At 40.7% G+C, this 19,073-nt stretch overlaps 1 protein-coding gene and 1 pseudogene across 15 annotated transcripts in view; one reads left to right on the top strand and one right to left on the bottom strand.

Annotated features, from left to right (window-relative positions):
• Nucleotides 1–19,073, bottom strand: part of LOC128931339 (uncharacterized) — a 241,011-nt gene that overhangs the window by 32,240 nt on the left and 189,698 nt on the right. For 14 of the 15 annotated variants that reach the window (XM_078365084.1, XM_078365081.1, XM_078365082.1 and 11 more), the window contains one exon: nucleotides 7,155–8,620. The exons of the other annotated variant lie outside the window; for it this stretch is intronic. In XM_078365084.1, the coding sequence (XP_078221210.1) occupies nucleotides 8,234–8,620 (387 nt within the window). In that variant the 3' untranslated portion in view covers nucleotides 7,155–8,233. Of the gene's footprint in view, nucleotides 1–7,154; nucleotides 8,621–19,073 lie in introns of those variants that run through there. 15 annotated transcript variants of the gene reach the window in all.
• LOC100895762 (protein sprouty homolog 2-like) lies at nucleotides 8,538–9,722 on the top strand (annotated as a pseudogene).

Here is a 19,073-nt window from a genome sequence, read left to right on the forward strand (position 1 = left end):
TGAGAAACAACAAATTTCAAGACATTGCTGAATATTTCATTATTTACCACTATGACTTGAATTAAAGTGCTTGAATTTGTACCACATCAATTTTATTTTAGGCATTATCTATTGCCTTCCCACTATGGAAGTTGGGATTTTTGTCATCTGTACCATACCAAGCCTCACCTGTTCCTACCACATACATACTTCCTTTCCTTTACTTCATTCTCCGCCTCATACTTTTTATTAGATTAACAATGAGGGTTTATTTTATTATGACTACCTAAATGCTATCTGAAATTGAAATAAATTATAAACTCTGATAAGTTACTTTTACTTGATCGTTACTTTTACTGCGGAACTTTTTGGTTTTTCCTGGAATTAATGATTACCTTCCTCTTTTTGTTTGATTTTTGTTTTACTTATCAATCATTCATCCCCTAACTTATGTATTGATGAACGCTCCCCTCAAGACTGCTAGACTCATTAGATATTTTCTTCATGTCATCTTCCTATAGAAGACTCTTCCAGAGCCTCTGACAACGTCCTGTCTGAAATGGCAGCACTCTAGGTCTGATACTCAGCTTTCATCCTGGGACTCCCCCTTCACCACTGTCCTGGGATTCGTTTATCTCCTCTTTCTGTTGGCTCTCCTGGTCCCTCAGTCTTAGGTTTTCCACTTTCTTGGCTTATTCTCCAAGCTTTCTAAAAATACATGCACAGGAGGTGATTTTTTTGGGGTAACTTGCATGTCTGAAGATGCTTTATGGCCACGCTTGTCCAACCTGCAGCCCACAGGTTGCCTGTGGCCCAGGATGGCTTTCAATGTGGCCCAAAACAAATTTTTCTTTCTTTCTGGAAGCTTCTATTCCTTTTCAATTTTCTCTGTGTTCTGCAATTTTACAATGATGAACCTTGGTGTAGATCTCTTTTTATCTATATGCGTTGTAGATTTGGTGGGCCCTTTAAATCTGGAAGCTAGTTAACGCATTTCTAATAATTTTTTACCCCTGATTACTTGTTGATTGCTTCCCTTCTATTTTCTTTCTTTCCTCTTTTGGAACTCCAGTCATTTGAATATTAAACTGAATTAGACTTCTCATTTTATTCTCTTTCATTTTCCATATTTTTGTTCTTTTGCTCTGCTTTCTGAGATATTTCCTTAATTTTATTTTTCAACCCTTCTATTAAATTATTGTTTTATCATATTTTCAGTTTCAAATATTTTATCTAGTAAGTTCAGTTTCAGATTCTAATAGATCTAATAGAATGTTCTTTTTTTAAATGGATCCTGTCTGGTTTCGTTTTTACATCATCTTTTGCTACCTAAGGATATTTTCTCCAACTTTTTATTATGAAAAATTTTAAACATATATAAATGGCAAAAGAGTAGTAGAATGATTAATAACCATATAAATTCTACCTAAATTCAATAATTGTTAACATTTTACTTTATTTATCTATATTATGTATGTATATATATATAAATTTTTTGCCAAACCACTTGAAAATCAGGTGTAGACATTGTGTCACTTAACCCCTAAGTTCTTCAGTGGGTCTAGGATGATCAACTTATCCTGGTCTGGTTTTTAAATGGAAAGTCTTGAGTGTTGAGAACCCCTTCACTCCCTCCCCATGTCCTAGAAAACCAGGACAGTTGATGACATTCTCCTACAGACCCACAGGACCACTATCACACCTAAGAAAATTAATGCTAATTTCATCTGATTCAATTCTACATTCAAATTTATCTAATTGTCTATTTCAGCATATATATGCATATGTGTGTGTATGTGTGTGTGTGTACTGTCTCTCTCTCTCTCTGACATTGAGAAACCAGACCAACTACTTACAGAATAATGTTTCATATTGTATTTTGAATTTTTCTAATTTTTTCTTCTGGGTGTTATTTAGCTTTCTGCTCTAATAATGTTTTATACTGCATGCTAGTACTCAGGTTAGGAAGTTGAATAGATTGAGGCTAAATATGTTTGGCAAAAGCATTCTGTAGATTATACCATCCACTCAGAGCACATCACGGTAGAAGGCACAAAGTGTCAAATTTTTCCACTATTAGTGATGTTTTTTTTTTTTTTTTTTTTTTTTTTTTTTTTTTTTTTTTTTTTTTTTTTAATCCTGCCTCAGGTTTATTTGTACAAATAGCACAGGAGGACCCCAGCCCCATGCAGATGGCAGCCCCAGGGGAGTTACACCAGTCCTTCTGTCCTCGCATTGGCAGACAAAGATATCTATTCTGAAGCCTTTGTAGGGGCCTGGGCACCTTTGAGAGCCTGAGCTGGAACTGAAACTGGAGCTGAAGCCTGGGCCTTGGTTTGATCCTTGGCCTTGGCCTTGACCTTGACCTTTGGCCGGCAGAGCCTGAGCCCCTTGGCAATGCGTGCCCGAGCACGCTTCCCAAGCTTGGGGTGGGCAATGTAGGCAAGTCGATCGAGCTTGCGGCTGACACCCTTTGGGATCTTGGGCTTAACCTCCTTGGGCTTTACGAGGGCCTTGATGGCCTCAGCTCGTGAACTCATGGCCTTGGCATTGTTGGCCTGCATCTTCTTTAGGCCCTTCTTGTTGTGCTTCTTGGCAAAGCGCATGTTCCTCAGGAACTTGGGGTCCACCCCCTTAAGAGACTCGTATCTTTGTGATCGGGGTTTCTTGATACCATTTCTGTGCCATTTTCGGGACTGGTTGTGTGTGGTGTGGTTCTTGGACTTGGCCATGTCTGCACCCAAGCCGCGGTTCCCGAAGCTCCTAGGACCGGAAGAGCTAGTGATGTTAAGTTTGAACTCTCAAGTAAGATGATGATCAGCAGATCTTTCTACTATAAATGAATGTTATTTCCTTTGCAGTTAGCAAGTAATCCACAGGATGGTATCTGGGGGCTCTGAAAATATTCTGTTCTCCACAACATGATTTTAGCATCTATTAATGATTTTTATTTGGAACATTATTACAAATGGGGTTACAAAGTACTGATTTGTCTAATTCACTTATTTCTCCTACATTTTTAGCTGATAGTCTTCTATAACAAAGAACTTAAACTGAAATAAAATAGAAGTTCTCATAAAGAGGGTCAGTAATTGTTTACTTTTTTCTCTTCGATTGCCAATTTTCAGAGTCAGGAATGGTGCTATTGCCTCCACTGGTGGCAAATAGGGTCTCTCTCTCTCTCTCTCTGCCCCCCCCACTCCATATCTGGAATTATAGGTATTTTTGTTAATATAAAAGATTGAAAAATTAGTTTACTAAGATTTTCTTAAAGTCCTGCTGCATAGAAAAAGATTGATTTCTCTTGATGATGGTAAAATGAATTTGTTTGATCATTTTCCTATTGCAGTAGTGTTTAATAAAGTGATTCCTGGCAGCTTATTTTCTAAAACCTCAAACAAAACACCAGATATGATTCTGGGTATGTAAATATCTATCTCTCTACATGTAGTTACTTTTCCCAAAATGGAACTAGAGTGGCGGTATCTATCAATGTCCACCATTCGCAAATACCTTTGCATCTGTTTTCACTGTGGGGTCTGTCTCTCTCCCCTGACTTAAGAATAAATCTGATTGGATCTGACTAATGGGCATCTGTTTCAAATGCTGGTGAGCCTGCCACAGCCTGTGTTTCCTGCCTCAAAAAGAATAACTGGGCCAATTACCTTTTTTTCCCAGGAATTTGGCATGGGAAATCTGAGAAACCAAAGCAGCTAGCAGTAACACTGAAGTAGAGGTTTGATAAGCCATGTTAAGCAACAACCACATGAAAGGCAAAGTTGTGGGGAGGAGAAGCTGTAAGCAAAACAGAGAAAAGCAAGTCAGGTGGGTTGATGAACCAGGACAGTGTTTCTCCTCCAGTTGTTCATCTCTGGGAATGGCACCATCAGGTATCCAGTAGCCCCAGCCTAATGCAAGACATTGACGTATGGTAACAGGCTTAACTGCATCCCCTTCGACGATTCTTCAAGCAATTCTCCACCAAAAGTATAAATTTTATCCTGTTATCACTATTCCCACCTCAACTCTTACCCCTATAAATTTCATAAGACTTCCCATTTTTCATAAAAGGGAGCTAGAACTTCCACATGGCTTCCCAGCACATCCACTTCAGTCTTCTTGGCGCCTTGTTCTCTCTTCAAGCCATCGGGACTTGCCACATACTGCCCCTTGTTTCTGGAGCACTACTGCCTCTTTCTTAGACAACTCTTACTCCCACTTCAGCATTGGCATCACCTCGTCAGGACACTCATTCCTCTCTTATAGCCTCTAACAGGTCTGTGAATCCCCTCTTCATAGTATACAGTGGAAATTGTTTATTTTATATTTTTTCCTGTTTAATATCTCTCTTCCCCACTATTCTAGAACCCCCGTGGCCACTATATCTGGTTATTGCTCACTATTTTATCTCAGTATCTAGCACAGATATCGACACATGGAAGTGACTCAGCAAATATCTATTAGATGAATAAATGAGAAGCAAAGAAGCAGGGGAAGGGGGAGAACATGAACTTGCTTCTCTTTCATTCTCTCCACTCCACATTTGATTCATTAGTTGGTTGTGCAGAATCTACATGCAAAAATGTGGATTCACACCTGAATCTGAATACTTCTCATTACCGCCACTTCTTTTTTTTTCCTGAGCTAGCTGAGATTTTATTTTGGACCAGAAGCAATTGAATTGTTTTGCAGCTAGAGGCATGGGCAAGGGGAGTCCCCAGGCAGTAAACTCCCACGGGTGGGCTGAGGGTCGGGTGGGTCTCCCATTCCCTGCACAGCGGCCTCTCTCCTGGACTCTGGAGCAGCCTTGGGAGGGGTAGGCAGGGAGGGGCTGTTGCAGCTGTTCACTTGGGCAGGACATCAGAGGACTCAGACACCAGCCTCCCATCACGGGTCTCCATCTTCTTCACAACCACAGCCTTGGTGGAGCTGGTGCTGCTGAAGGAGCTGGAGCCCGCGACAGAGCCAAAGCTGGAGCCCAGGCCGTAGCTGAGGCCGGGGCTTGTGAGACCCCCATAGGCAGAGCTCAGACCACCTGCATAGCCGCTGGTGGTCTTCGTGTGGATACTCATGATCTGAATCCCGGACTCCAGCCGGCTCTCCTCGCCCTCCAGTAGCTTGTGGTAGATGGCGATCTCGATGTCCAGGGCCAGTTTGACGTTCATCAGCTCCTGGTACTCATGCAGCTGCCGTGCCATGTTCTGCTTGGCCTGATGCAGGGCTGCCTCCAGCTCCTGCTGCTTGGCATGAGCATCCTTGAGTGCTCGCTGCCCACGATCCTCAGCATCTGCAATGGCGGCCTCCAGGGAAGCCCTCTGGCCTTTGAGGCCCTTGATCTCAGCCTGGAGCCAGCTGATGTTCCAGTTCATCTCGGAGATCTGTCTTCGTACGCCGCAGGTCATCCCTGTGCTTCCCAGCCAGCATCTGCAGCTCCTCATACTTGATCTGGTATACGCTCTCCGCCTCAGCCCGGCTGCGGTTGGCGATCTCCTCGTACTGCGACTTGACCTCAGCAATGATGCTGTCCATGTCCATGGAGCGGCTGTTGTCCATGGACAGCACCACAGACGTGTCGGAGATCTGGGACTGCAGCTCCCGGATCTCCTCTTCATACAGCTGCCTGAGGAAGTTGATCTCGTCAGTCAGTCCTTCCAGGCGAGACTCCAGCTCTACCTTGTTCATGTAAGCTTCATCCACATCCTTCTTGATGAGGACAAATTCATTCTCCATCTCTATATGCTTACTGATCTCTTCCTCATACTTGTTCTTGAAGTCCCCCACCAGATCCTGAATGTTGCCAAGCTCCGCCTCCAGCTTCAGCTTCTCCTGGCCCAGTCTCCAGCTACCGCCTCAGGTTATTGATGTAGTTCTCAAACATGTTGTCCATGTTGCTCCTAGCCATTTTCTGCTGCTGCAGGAGGCTCCACTTGGTCTCCAGCATCTTGTTCTGCTGCTCCAGGAACCACACCTTGTCGATGAAGGAAGCAAACTTGTTGTTGAGGGTCTTGATCTGCTCCTTCTCCTGGGTACGCACGGCCTGGATGTTGGGGTCCACATCCACCTTAATGGGGTTCAGCAGGCTCTGGTTGATGGTGACGGCAGTGATGCCTCCCATGCCTATGCAGCTGGCCCCAGCATATCCTGCACCCAGGCCACCCTGGAAGCCACTGCCACTCACTCGGGAGAAGTTCAAGGAACTCAAGCGGGCACTGGGCCCACTCATGAAGGAGCGGCTGCTGAAGGCCCCGGGGCCAGAGGTGGACACCTTGTAGGACTTCTGGGTCACCCTGATGGACATGGTGGAGGCAGGAGTGGAGGCAGGTGGGCTGAACCCGGAAGAGATTCCAGAAGGAGTGGAGAAGCTGCTTCTTGCCATTACCTCCACTTCTGCTAACCTAGTCCAAGCCACCATTAACTCTCATCTGAATTATTATACTAACCTACTTCCTGGTCTTCCTTCTTCTCTAGGTCCCGTTAGAGCAGTCAGAGTGGTTTCTTAAAATACCAGTCCCACATGACACCTTCCAATGCCTCCCATAACAAAGAGAGCAACGTCTAAGCATTTTCACACTCATGAGCCTCTACATGATCCTTGGCTACTCTCTCTAGTTCACCTTTTCCATTTCCTTCTTCACACTACCCAGTCATGCTGGCCTTTTTGTTATTCCCTCAACACATGAAAACCATTCTGGCCCTAAGAATTCAAACATTTATATTTTCTTTGCCTGGAATACATTCCCCTACATTGCCTCCTCCAATCTTTCAGGTGTCTGCTCAAAAGTCTCCTTCCCTGATAGGCCTTTTCTGACCACTCTAACTAAAATAGTCCACTTGCCATCCCTGTCAATCTATGTCATCTTTTTGTTCTTTTTCTTCATAGAAAATTTTACTTTCTCAGATTAAATCACACATTATTTTCTTATCTTCCCTAGTGGAATATAATAACCACTGAACACCATATTGCTATTAGGAAAAATCAGAGTCCAGAACAAAGGAACCTAGAGTTTGCTTGATGAATATTATGGAATGAATAAATTAGAAAGAAAACTAGCACCAAGACAGTGCCTAGCACATAGCAGTTGCTCAACAAATAATGTTACTCCATTTCTAAAGATATTTAACCTTTGATATCAGAAAAAAATGAGACTGAATTCTCAAATTAAGACAAATATAAATGACATTTTAAAACAGTATATTTAATGGAAGAAAGAATAATCTTTTCAATAAATTATGCCAGGACAACTGAATAGGCACAGGCAAAAGAATGAAGTTAGATCCCTACCATATGCCATATACAAAATTAACTGAAAATGAATCAAGGACCTAAATGTAGAGCTGAAATCATACAATTCTTAGAAGAAAATATGATTATAAATCTTTGTAACCTTGGATTAGGCAATGATGTCTTAGACATGACACCCAAAGCACAAGCCATGAAAGAAAAAAGTAGATAAATTGGTTCAGGTGTGGTAGCTCATGCCTGTAATCCCAGCACTTTGGGAGGCTGAGGCAGTCCGATCACCTGAAATCAGGAGTTTGAGACCAGAGACCAGCCTGGCTGGCATAGTGAAACCCTGTCTCTACTAAAACTACAAAATTTAGCTGGGCATGGTGGTGCATGCCTGTGATCTTGGCTGCTTGGGAGGCTGAGGCAGGAAAATTGTTTGAATGCAGGAGGCAGAGGTTGCAGTGAGCCAAGATTGCACCAGTGTACTCCAGTCTGGGTGATAGAGTGAGACTCCTCAAAAAAAGAAAAGAAGTGAAAACTAGATAAAGTAGATAGATAAAACTTCAGAAACATTTAAAACTTCTTAGATTCAAAGAATACCATCCACAAAAATAAAAAGATAATCCACAGAATGGGAGAAAATATTTGTAAATAATATATCTGACAGGGTTGCTACTCAGAATACATGAAGAACTGTTGCAACTCAACAATATGGGCAAAGTATTTTAATTGACATTTCTCCAATAAAGATAAATAACCAAAACACATAAGAAGATGCTCAACATCATTAGCAATTAGAGAAATGTAAATCAAAACCACAATGGGATACCACCAAACACCTACTAGAATGGCTAAAATATTTTTTTTAAAGGAAAATAACAAGTGTTGGCAAGGAAATGGAGCCTGCATAGGTTGCTGATGGGAATATAAAATGGTACAGCCGGCCTCCACAATGCCCAGTCTGCACTGCCGAGAGCTGCGCGTCGCAGCGCTATCGGAGGAGAGGGGCCAGCGGAGCGCGCAGCGCTATCGGAGGAGAGGGGCCAGCGGAGCGCGCAGCGCTATCGGAGGAGAGGGGCCAGCGGAGCGCGCAGCGTCCATGCCCGGGCCGCGCCCCCGGGCCGCCCCGCTACGACGCGGACCCGGCCGCACCACTTGGACATCTGGCTTTAGGTTCTCTGTGAGGCCGTTTTCTTTTCCCACTCGCTCATCTGCTAGGAAAAAGGACTTGCCGTTGGCGCTTCGGCCTCTTGTGCATTGAGAAAAAAGAGGAAATACTCCGCGTGCGCTTCTAGAAGGCGGGTCGTCTACAGCCCCGAACCCCGGAGTGTTCATCAGCAGTGAATTTGGCTCCGAATTTTCCTCTGTTTTTTCTTCTCCCGCCGATTGCTTGGAAGTTGGACTGAAGCAGAGCTTGGAAAGAAAGGAAAAAAGTTTGCATCGAGACTGGATTTATTTGCACATCGCAGAAAGAAGAGAATCCAAGGGAGAGGGGTTGGTGCAAACCCACCATCACGGAGTTCAGATGTGTTCTAAGCCTGCTGGAGTGACCACACTTCCAAGACCTGATGGAGGCCAGAGCTCAGAATGGCAACGGGTCGCATCCCTTGCTGCAGATGCCCCGTGACGGTGGCAGACAGCCTGGGGAGCCCGACCCTAGAGACACCCTCACTCAGCAAGTACATGTCTTGTCTCAGGATCAGATCAGAGCCATCCGAAACACCAATGAGTACACAGAGGGGCCTACTGTCGTCCCAAGACCTGGGCTCAAGCCTGCTCCGTGCCCCTCCACTCAGCACAAACACGACAGACTCCACGGTCTGCCCGAGCGCCGCCAGCCTCCTAGGCTCCAGCACTCGCAGGTTCATTCTTCTGCACGAACCCATCTGTCCAGATCCATAAGCATGGTCAGCTCAGGGTCGCGGAGCAGTACGAGGACAAGTACCAGCAGCAGCTCCTCTGAACAGAGACTGCTAGGATCATCCTTCTCCTCCGGGCCTGTGGCTGATGGGATCATCCGGGTGCAACCCAAATCTGAGCTCAAGCCAAGTGAGCTTAAGCCACTAGGCGAGGAAGATTTGGGCTTGCACACCTACAGGTATGAGGACTGTGGCAAGTACAAATGTAAGGAGTGCACCTACCCAAGGCCTCTGCCATCAGACTGGATCTGCGACAAGCAGTGCCTTTGCTCAGCCCAGAACGTGATTGACTATGGGACTTGTGTATGCTGTGTGAAAGGTCTCTTCTATCACTGTTCTAATGATGATGAGGACAATTGTGCTGACAACCTGTGTTCTTGCAGCCAGTCTCACTGTTGTACACGATGGTCGGCCATGGGTGTCATGTCCCTTTTTTTGCCTTGTTTATGGTGTTACCTTCCAGCCAAGGGTTGCCTTAAATTGTGCCAGGGGTGTTACGACCATGTTAACAGGCCTGGATGCTGTTGTAAAAACTCAAACACAGTTTGCTGCAAAGTTCCCACTGTCCCCCCAGGAACTTTGAAAAACCAACATAGCATCATTAATCAGGAATATTATAGTAATGAGGATTTTTTTCTTTCTTTTTTTAACACACACATGCAACCAACTAAACAGTTATAATCTTGGCACTGTTCACAGAGAGTTGGGATAGTCTTTGCTGTTTGCAGTGAAATGCTTTTTGTCCATGTGCCATTTTAACTGATAGGCTTGTTAGAACTCAGCTAATGGAGCTCAAAGTATGAGATACAGAACTTGGTGACCCATGTATTGCATAAGCTGAAGCAACACACACACTCACACACTCCTAGGCAAAGTTTTTGTTTGTGAACAGTACTTGCAAAACTTGTAAATTAGCAGATGACTTTTTTCCATTGTTTTCTCCAGAGAGAATGTGCTATATTTTTGTATACACAATAATATTTGCAACTGTGAAAAACAAGTTGTGCCATACTACATGGCACAGTCACAAAATATTATACTAATATGTTGTACATTCGGAAGAATGTGAATCAATCAGTATGTTTTTAGATTGTGATTTGCCTTACAGAAAGCCTTTGTTGTAAGACTCTGATTTCCCCTTGGACTTCATGTGTATTGTACAGTTACAGTAAGATTCAACCTTTATTTTCTAATTTTTTCAACATATTGTTTAGTGTAAAGACTATTTGAAGTTTTATTATTTTATAAAAAAGAATATTTATTTTAAGAGGCATCTTACAAATTTTGCCCCTTTTATGAGGATGTGATAGTTGCTGCAAATGAGGGGTTACAGATGCATATGTTCAGTATAAAACAAAAAATATATTAACGTTTGAAATAAAAAAAAAAATGGTATAGCCATTTTGAGGATCCTCAAAAGGTTAAACATAGATTTACTATTGGACCCTGTAGTTCCACTCCCATGTATATATCCAAGATATTTAAAGGTGTACCTCTTCAAAACAGTTTGAACATCAGTATTTATAGCAGCATAATTTGTGGTAGCCAAAAATGGCAACAATACAGATGTCCATCAGCTGATGAATGAACAACAAACAAATGTTGTATACATACAATGGGATATTATTCAACCATAAGAAGGAATGATGTTTTGATTTGTGCCACAAAATGAATAAACCTTAAAAAAAATTAGGCTAAATGAAAGATGCTAGACGCAAAATATTACATATTGCATGATCCCTTTTATATGGAATGTCCAAAATAGGCAAATCCATAGAGACAGAAGATAGATTGGTTGATTGCCAGGGGCTGAAGCAGATGGGAAATGGAATGACTGCTAATGGGTACAGGGTTTCTTCTGGAATGATGAAAATGTCCTGGAATTAGATAGCGGTAATGGTTGCAGAACTTTGTGAATATACTTTAAAAATCACTGAATTTTATCCCTAAAAAGTGTGAATATTAGTATATAAATTATATTTCAATAAAATAAAGAAAAAACTAAGTATAATTTATGAGCCCATTAGAAATATCCCTGTATAAAGGCATTATTAGTTCCTCATTTTGAGCTATAATTTTCTTTTCAATTATTTATTAAATTTTAAAGCTCATTTTTGAATAAGAGATAATCATTGACAATTTTCTGTAAAACAAAAGCAAAGAAGGTGAAAGAATTAGAATAAAATCATTTAAAGTAGCTCTTGGTCATTCTGTATTTTCTATGTGGTCAGTATGTATACATTTGAAGAGAACTGCCCCAGAGTCTGATGGCTTCCTAATTTCTATAGTTGCTTTCATGATGCCCTGCAGTACTGTGGTTACTGTCTCTGAATTTCCAGGAGAGACAGTATACCTAAAATAACCCACATTTAATTAACTGGTTAGGTGAGTTACTGTGTCTTATGGTCATACAAACTCCATGAGAACAAGCATTTACTCCCACGTTTTATTTTTTTTATGTAATCATATAGTATGAAAAATCTATCCAATGTCAACAAACGTACACTGTATATGAATCATATAAAATGACTACATAGTGTTTCATTTAGCACAGATCTCCACACATAGAAGTAACTAAAATGTAAAATCTGACCAGTTTTCCATAATTAGACTTTTAAATTTAAGCACATTTATCTTCTTCACTCATTTGCCCACTTTTGTGAAAGGAAAATAAATCTTGGGGCCCCCAAATCACTAAGCTAAAGGAAAAAGTCAAGCTTAATAGCTTTTATTGAATTTTCAAACACATTTTTCTAAAACAAACCCTAAAATCTTCTCTGGAGAAAACAAAACATAAAAAGATGAAAGACTTACAATAAACTGATTAATATTTTGATGTTTTATTTTTTCTATTGGGGTTAAAAAATGGCTGAACATAAACCAGAATTCAGAATTCTGTGCAAGAGAACTGATGTCATAGAGAACGGATGTCACACAGCCTGTGTGCTGACCCATGGAAAAATGGGCAAAACAGTGGTTTTCTAGTTTCTTAGCCTTAGCTAAAGAGTGTGCCTGTAAAAGCCAGATTTTAAAATTTGGATACTCATTATCCATAATAAGGATCATTCTATAAGTCATATATTTGAGTAAAGAAGTACTTTACTCAAGTTCTTATTTCCTAAAATTAGTTTTGTTTTTAACTTTCTTTGCAGTTGACTCTAACTTACCTATGGGAAATTGGACTCAACTAAGTATGGAAGGTAATAGAATTGTTTCTTTGTGTTTTTTAGTTCCACTTCAGTTTACTAATAAAATAAATATAATTATTTCTTTTTCTTTCTTAGGTCACTTAAACCTCTGTTATTTTAAGTGTAATAGATTGTAATCGTTCAGTGTGTGTGATTGACCAAATTGCTCATTCCAGATAAACTGGATTTTCAGGGATTAAATTTATTTAGAAGGGAAATGCAGAAGAATGCTGTGATTTATAAAAGGGACAGAATGAGAAGCCCAATGAAAGGGTTGGCCGGATGCTCTGCGGTATCTTCTTAAAAATCTTTGAGGTTTTTATTGACCACTGGGTCAATAGCGAGAATTATCCTAGAGATAATTCAAACATTTTTTCCCCTAAAATTCTTCTCATAAAATGGACTTGGGTATTCTCAGTTTGTAAGATTAACAGTTTGAACAAAAATTCATTCCCATTCCTTTAGTCATTCCAAAAGGACTGTTTTGAACCTGACTTACAGCATAGAATTAATTCTGAGTCTCATAGGAAACATATTTTGGAATTTCTGGGAGCGGCCGCGGGAAACAGAGCTCTCGAACACCGAATGGGGAAAGAAGGAATTTATTATTATTATTATTACGGTCGGGAGCCGGGCGCTGGTTCCAAATTACCCAGCTGGTCTAACAAAGGAAGGTTCTGTCTTTATATAGGCTTACACTCCAGATATTACAGGTGGAAGAATTTTAGGTTAGCCTTAGAAATCACAATTGAAAGAGTTTTGGATTTACAGCTTTAGGAATCACATGTGAAAAGGTTCTAGTTTCCGGATGGAGGTTTGATCTTGCTTTAAGTAAAAACAGTGTCTCCCGGAGAGTTTCTCGATACCAAGCGTATTATTTACAGGAAGGTAAATTCAGGAGGTGCCAGTCAGCCAGTCTTTCCTTCTATTGAAATGCATTATGGAAGTCGAGGGGGAAGTTGATCCCAGATGCCTGGGTCTCCTTCCTCACCCCCCACTTTGAGACCTTCACTACTTTATCATATCAGCGACAGGTCTCACTCTTATTTTCACTTTCCAGATTCTTTGAAGAGATTGATTGATAATGAATTATATAATATACTTGTGATGTCGTTTTTCTGGTCTATTACAGCAATAAAGGATTTCTTAGACATTCAGAAGAACAAGGGGAGTAATAAACAAATAGCCACTATTGTTATTACATTTAGATGAGGGTTTTTAATCCTCCCAAGGCTGAGGACCAGCCTTTAAACAAGGACTTAGGGTTGAATTTATGTCATACCTACACAGGTACGTGTGCTGGTTTGGTTATATTCTTAACTGCATGACCCTGGTCGGTTATGTGCCGGCAGCAGTTGGTTAGTTTGAATTTTCCACAGATGACTCCGTCAGCTGCCAGTAAATAATCTAGGGCCAGCCAGTTCTGATAAATCCCATTTCTCATTTGAGTTTCTTGTCGGGCCAAAAGGGACAGAGCTAATTTTTGTATTTTTAGGAGAGTTGGGGTTTCACTGTGTTGGCCAGGATGGTCTCGATCTCTTGATCTCATGATCCACCCACCTCAGCCTCCCAAAGTGCTGGGTTTATAGGCATAAGCCACTGTACCTGGCCTGTTCTTTGTCTAATAGTTGCAAAATTTTTCTTCCAGTTTGGAATTTATGTTTTGACTTTGCATGTAATACTTTTTTTAGTATTGGTTTTTTTGTAGCTTTATTGAGATTTTATACACATACTACACAATTTACCCATTTAAAGTATACAATTCATTGGCTTTTAGTATATTCACAAAGTTGTGCATTCATTGCCACAATCTATTTTAGAACATTTTTATTACTCCAAAGAGCTACTCTGTAACTCATTCTTCTAGCCCAAAGAAACCATTAATGTACTTTTCTTTTGTTTTTTTTTTTTGAGACAGAGTCTTGCTTTGTCACCAGGCATCAGGCTGGAGTGCAGTGGCGGGATCTCAGCTCACTGCAACCTCTGCCTCCCAGGTTCGAGCAATCCTCCTGCCTCAGCCTCCTGAGTAGCTGGGACCACAGGCACGTGCCACCATGCCCAGCTAAGTTTTGTATTTTTTAGTAGAGACAGAGTTTCACCATCTTGGCCAGGATGGTCTCGATCTCCTGACCTTGTGATCCACCCACCATGGCCTCCCAAAGTGATGGGATTACAGGCATGAGTCACTGCTCCCGTCCACTTCTTTTTTTTTAATTGAAGAAAATTTTAAATATTTTAATAGTTTTTAGGGTACAAGTGGGTTTTTTTTTTTTATTTCAATAGGTTTTTGTAGAGCAGGTGGTGTTCGTTTATATAAATAAGTTCTTTATTGGTGATATCTGAGGTTTTGGTGCACTCATCACCTGAGCAGTGCACACTGTAATCAAGGTGTAGTCTTTTATCCCTGACCCCCTCCTATTCTTTTCCCTGAGTCCCCAAAGTCCATTGTATGATTTTTACGCCTTTATGTCCTCATAGCTTAGCTTCCACTTACAAGTGAGAACATACGATGTTTGATTTTTCATTCCTCAGTTACTTCACTTAGAATAATGGTCTCCAGTTGTATCTAGGTTGCTGTGAATGCCATTATTTCATTCCTTCTCATGGATGAATAGTATCCCATGGTATACGTATACTACAATTTCTTTATCCACTTGTTTACTGATGGGCATTTGGGCTGGTTGCATATTTTGCAATCGCAAATTGTGCTGCTAGAAACATGCATATGCAAGTATCTTTTTCATATAATGACTCCTTTTCCTCTGGGTTGATACCCAGTAGTGAGATTTCTGGATCAAATGGTAGTTCTACTTTTAGTTCTCTAAGGAATATACACACTGTTTTCCACAGTGGTTGAACTAGTTTACATTCCCACCAGCAGTGTAGAAGTGTTCTCTTTTCACCACATCCATGCCAACATCTATTATTTTTTCATTTTTTTGATTATGGCCATTTTTGCAGGAGCAAGGTGATACTGCATTGTGGTTTTGATTTGCATTTTCCTAAAAATTAGTGATGTTGAGCATTTTTTCATACATTTGTTAGCTATTTGTATATCTTCTTTTGAGAATTGTCTATTCATGTCCTTAGTCCACTTTTTGATAGATTGTTTGTTTTTTTCTTGCTGATACGAGTTCTTTGTAGATTCTGGATATTAGTGAGGGAATGTATTCTCTCCCTGGTCCACAAGGGAGCGTAGTTTCAAAGGCAAGAACTTCCCAGTGCCATACCTCCACCCACGTCTCCATCTGGGATCTTAGAGGTCTTTGTTTAACTTTTGCACGCTCAAGAAAATAATCAAAGATCAATCACTGCAGTGGAATTTTAAAGAAACTGCTTTCATAGGCTGAAAAACTTAAATGGGGCGGGAATATCTCCCAGGTTAAAAGTCTCCTCTCTCATCCGAGCAGGCTCCATATCTGGAGTCTGCTTTCTTTCTCCTTTTTATCTCTCTCTGTCTAAATAAATCACTTTCTGCAAAACTTTTTGGGGTCTGATATTTATTTATAAGCCCCTGTGCCCCAAGGTGTCCTCCTTCCCATTTGGGGTGGGTGAGGGACCAAGGGCTTGGAAGAACACATCCTAGCAGGGGAACTGAGCCTCCCCTACGACCCAGAACCTGGTCTCATCATTCCTTTGTCAGATGTATAGGTTGTGAAGATTTTTTTCCCACTTTGTGCATTGTCTGTTTGCTGATTATTTCCTTTGCTGTCCAGAAGCTTTTTAGTTTAAGTCCCATCTCTTTATCTTTGTTTTTGTTGTATTTGCTTTTGGGGTCTTGGTCATAAAGTCTTTGCCTAAGCCGATGTCTAGAAGGGTTTTTTCTATGTCATCTTCTAGAATTTTTAGGGTTTCAGGTTCTAGATTTAAGATCTTGATCCATCTTAAGTTGACTTTTGTATAAGGTGAGAGATAAGGATCCAGTTTCATTCTCCTACATGTGGCTTGCCCATTATCACAGCATTATTTGTTAAATAAGGTTTATTTTCCTCACTTTATGTTTTTAATTTCCATTTTGATTTCATTGTTGATCCATTGATCATTCAGGGGCAGGTTATTTAATTTCCACATATTTGCATGGTTTTGAGAGTTCCTTTTGGAGTGTTCAATTTTATTCCACTGTGGTCCTAGAGAGTACTTGATATGATTTCAGTTTTCTTAAATTTGTAGAGACTTGTTTTGTAGCCCATAATATGATTTATCTTGGAGAATGTTCCACGTGCTGATGAATAGAATGTATATTCTGCAGTTGTTGTGTAGAATGTTCTGTGAATATCTGTTAAGTACATTTGTTCTAGGGTATAGATTAAATCAATTGTTTCTTTGTTGACTTTTGGTCTTGATGACTTGTCTAGTGCTCTTGGTGGAGTATTGAAGGCCTCCACTATTATTATGTTGCTGTTTATCTCATTTCTTAGGTCTAGTAGTAATTATTTAAAGATTTGGGAGCTCCAGTGATAGGTGCATAAATATTTAGGACTGCAATGTTTTTCTGTTCAAGCTCCAGTGTTAGTGCATAAATATTTAGGACTGTGATTATTTTTCTTTTTGCTAAGTCCTTTTGTCATTATATAAATGCCCCTCTTTGTCTTTTTTAAGTGCTGTTGCTTTAAAGTTTGTTTTGTCTGATCTAAGAATAGCTACTCCTTCTCCCTTTTGGTGTCCATTTTTATGGAATATCTTTTCCCACTCCTTTATCTTAAGTTTATGTGAGTTCTTATGTGTTAGGTCAGTCTTCTGAAGACAGCAGAAACTGGTTCTGTAAATTCTTATCCATCCCACTATTCTGTATCTTTTATTTATTTTTTATTTTTATTTTTAGAGACAGGGTCTTACTCCGTTGTCCAGGCTGGAGGGCAATGATGTGATCTCAGCTCACTGCAACCTCCATCTCCTGGGTTCAAGCAATTCTCCTGGCTCAGCCTCCTGAGTAGCTGGGATTACAGGCACATGCCACCACATCTGGCTAATTTTTGCATTTTTAGTGGAGACAGGATTTCACCATATTGACTACGCTAGTCTCGAACTCCTGACCTTAGGTGATATGCCCACCTTGGGCATATGCTGTGATTACAGGATTAGCCACCATGCCCAGCCTACTATTCTGTATCTTTTAAGTGGAGCCCTCAGGCCACTTACATTCAACATTAGTATTGACATGTGAGGCTGCCTGAATACCTTGCTTTTTAAAAAAATTGTGTTTTTGTTTTATAGGTCCTGTGAGATTTGTTTTAAGGTGGTTCTATTTTTGGTGTATTTCAAGAATTTGTTTCAAGATTTAGTGCTCCTTTTAGCAGTTCCTTCAGTGCTGGCTTGGTAGTGGCAAATTCTCGCAGCATTTACTTGCCTGAAAAAGACTATCTTTTCTTCATTTATGAAGTTTAGTTTCAATAGATACAAAATTCTTGGCTGATAATTGTTTTGTTTAAGGAAGTTGAAGATCAGGCCCCAATCTCTTCTAGCTTATAGGATTTCAGTTGAGAAATCCTGCTGTTAATCTGATAGGTTTTCCTTTATAGGTTACCTGGTGCTTTTGCCTCACAGCTCTTAAGAGTCTTTGCTTCATCTTGACTTGAGATAACTTGATGACTATGTGCTTAGGCAATGATCTTTTTGCAAAGAATTTACCAGGTGTTCTTTGAGTTCCTGTATTTGGATGTCTAGATCTCTAGCAATGCTGAGAAAGTTTTCCTTGATCATTCATTCCCTCAAATATGTTTTCCAAACTTTTAGATTTCTCTTCTCCTTCAAGAACACCAATTATTCTGAGGTCACTTAATATAATCCCAAACTTCTTGGAGGCTTTGTTTATTTTTTTAAATTATTTTTTCTTTTTCTTTATTGGATTGGGTTAATTCAGAAACCTTCTCTTCAAGTTCTGAAGTTCTTTCATCTGCTTGTTTGATTCTATTGCTGAGAATTTGCAGTGCATTTTGCATTTCTCTAAGTGTGTCCTTGATTTCCAGAAGTTGTGATTATTTTCTATTTATGCTATCTATTGCACTAAAGATTCTTCCTTTCATATCTTGTATCATTTTTTGAAAATTTCATTAAGTTGGGCTTTACCTTTCTCCGTTGCCTCCTTGGTTAGCTTAATAATCAACCTTCTGAATTCTTTTTCTGGCAATTGAGGGTTTCTTCTTGGTTTGGATCCATTGCTGGTAGGCTAGCATGATCTTTTGGGGATGTTAGAAAATCTTACTGTGTCATATTACCAGAAATGTTTTTCTGGTTCTTTCTCATTTGGGTAGACTATGTCATAAGGAAGAGCTGGGGCTCAAGGGCTGCTGTTCAGATTCTTTTGTCCCATGGAGTGCTCCCTTGATGTGGTGTTCTCCTCCTTCCCCAAGGGATGTGGCTTCCTGAAAGCAGAGCTGCAATGATTGGTTTTCTTTTTTTTTTTTGAGATGGAGTCTCACTCTGCCACCCAGGCTGGAGTACAGTGGTGCAATCTTGGCTCACTGCAACCTCTGCCTCCCAGGTTCAAGCAATTCTCCCAACTCGGCCTCCTGAGTAGCTGGGATTACAGGCACATGCCACCATATCCAGCTGATTTTTGTACTTTTACTAGAGACAAGGTTTCACCATGTTGGCCAGGCTGGTCTTGAACTCCTGGCCTCAAGAGATCCACCCACCTCAGCTTCCCAAAATGTTGGGATTACCAGTGTGAGCCAACAGAGTTATGATCCCAGGTGGATTATGATCGCCTCTGGTATCATGCAGGTCCCCAGGGAAGTGAAGGAAAGCTGGCAATTACAG

This window comes from Callithrix jacchus, chromosome 2 (genome assembly GCF_049354715.1).
Source record: "Callithrix jacchus isolate 240 chromosome 2, calJac240_pri, whole genome shotgun sequence".
Lineage (NCBI taxonomy): Eukaryota > Metazoa > Chordata > Mammalia > Primates > Cebidae > Callithrix > Callithrix jacchus.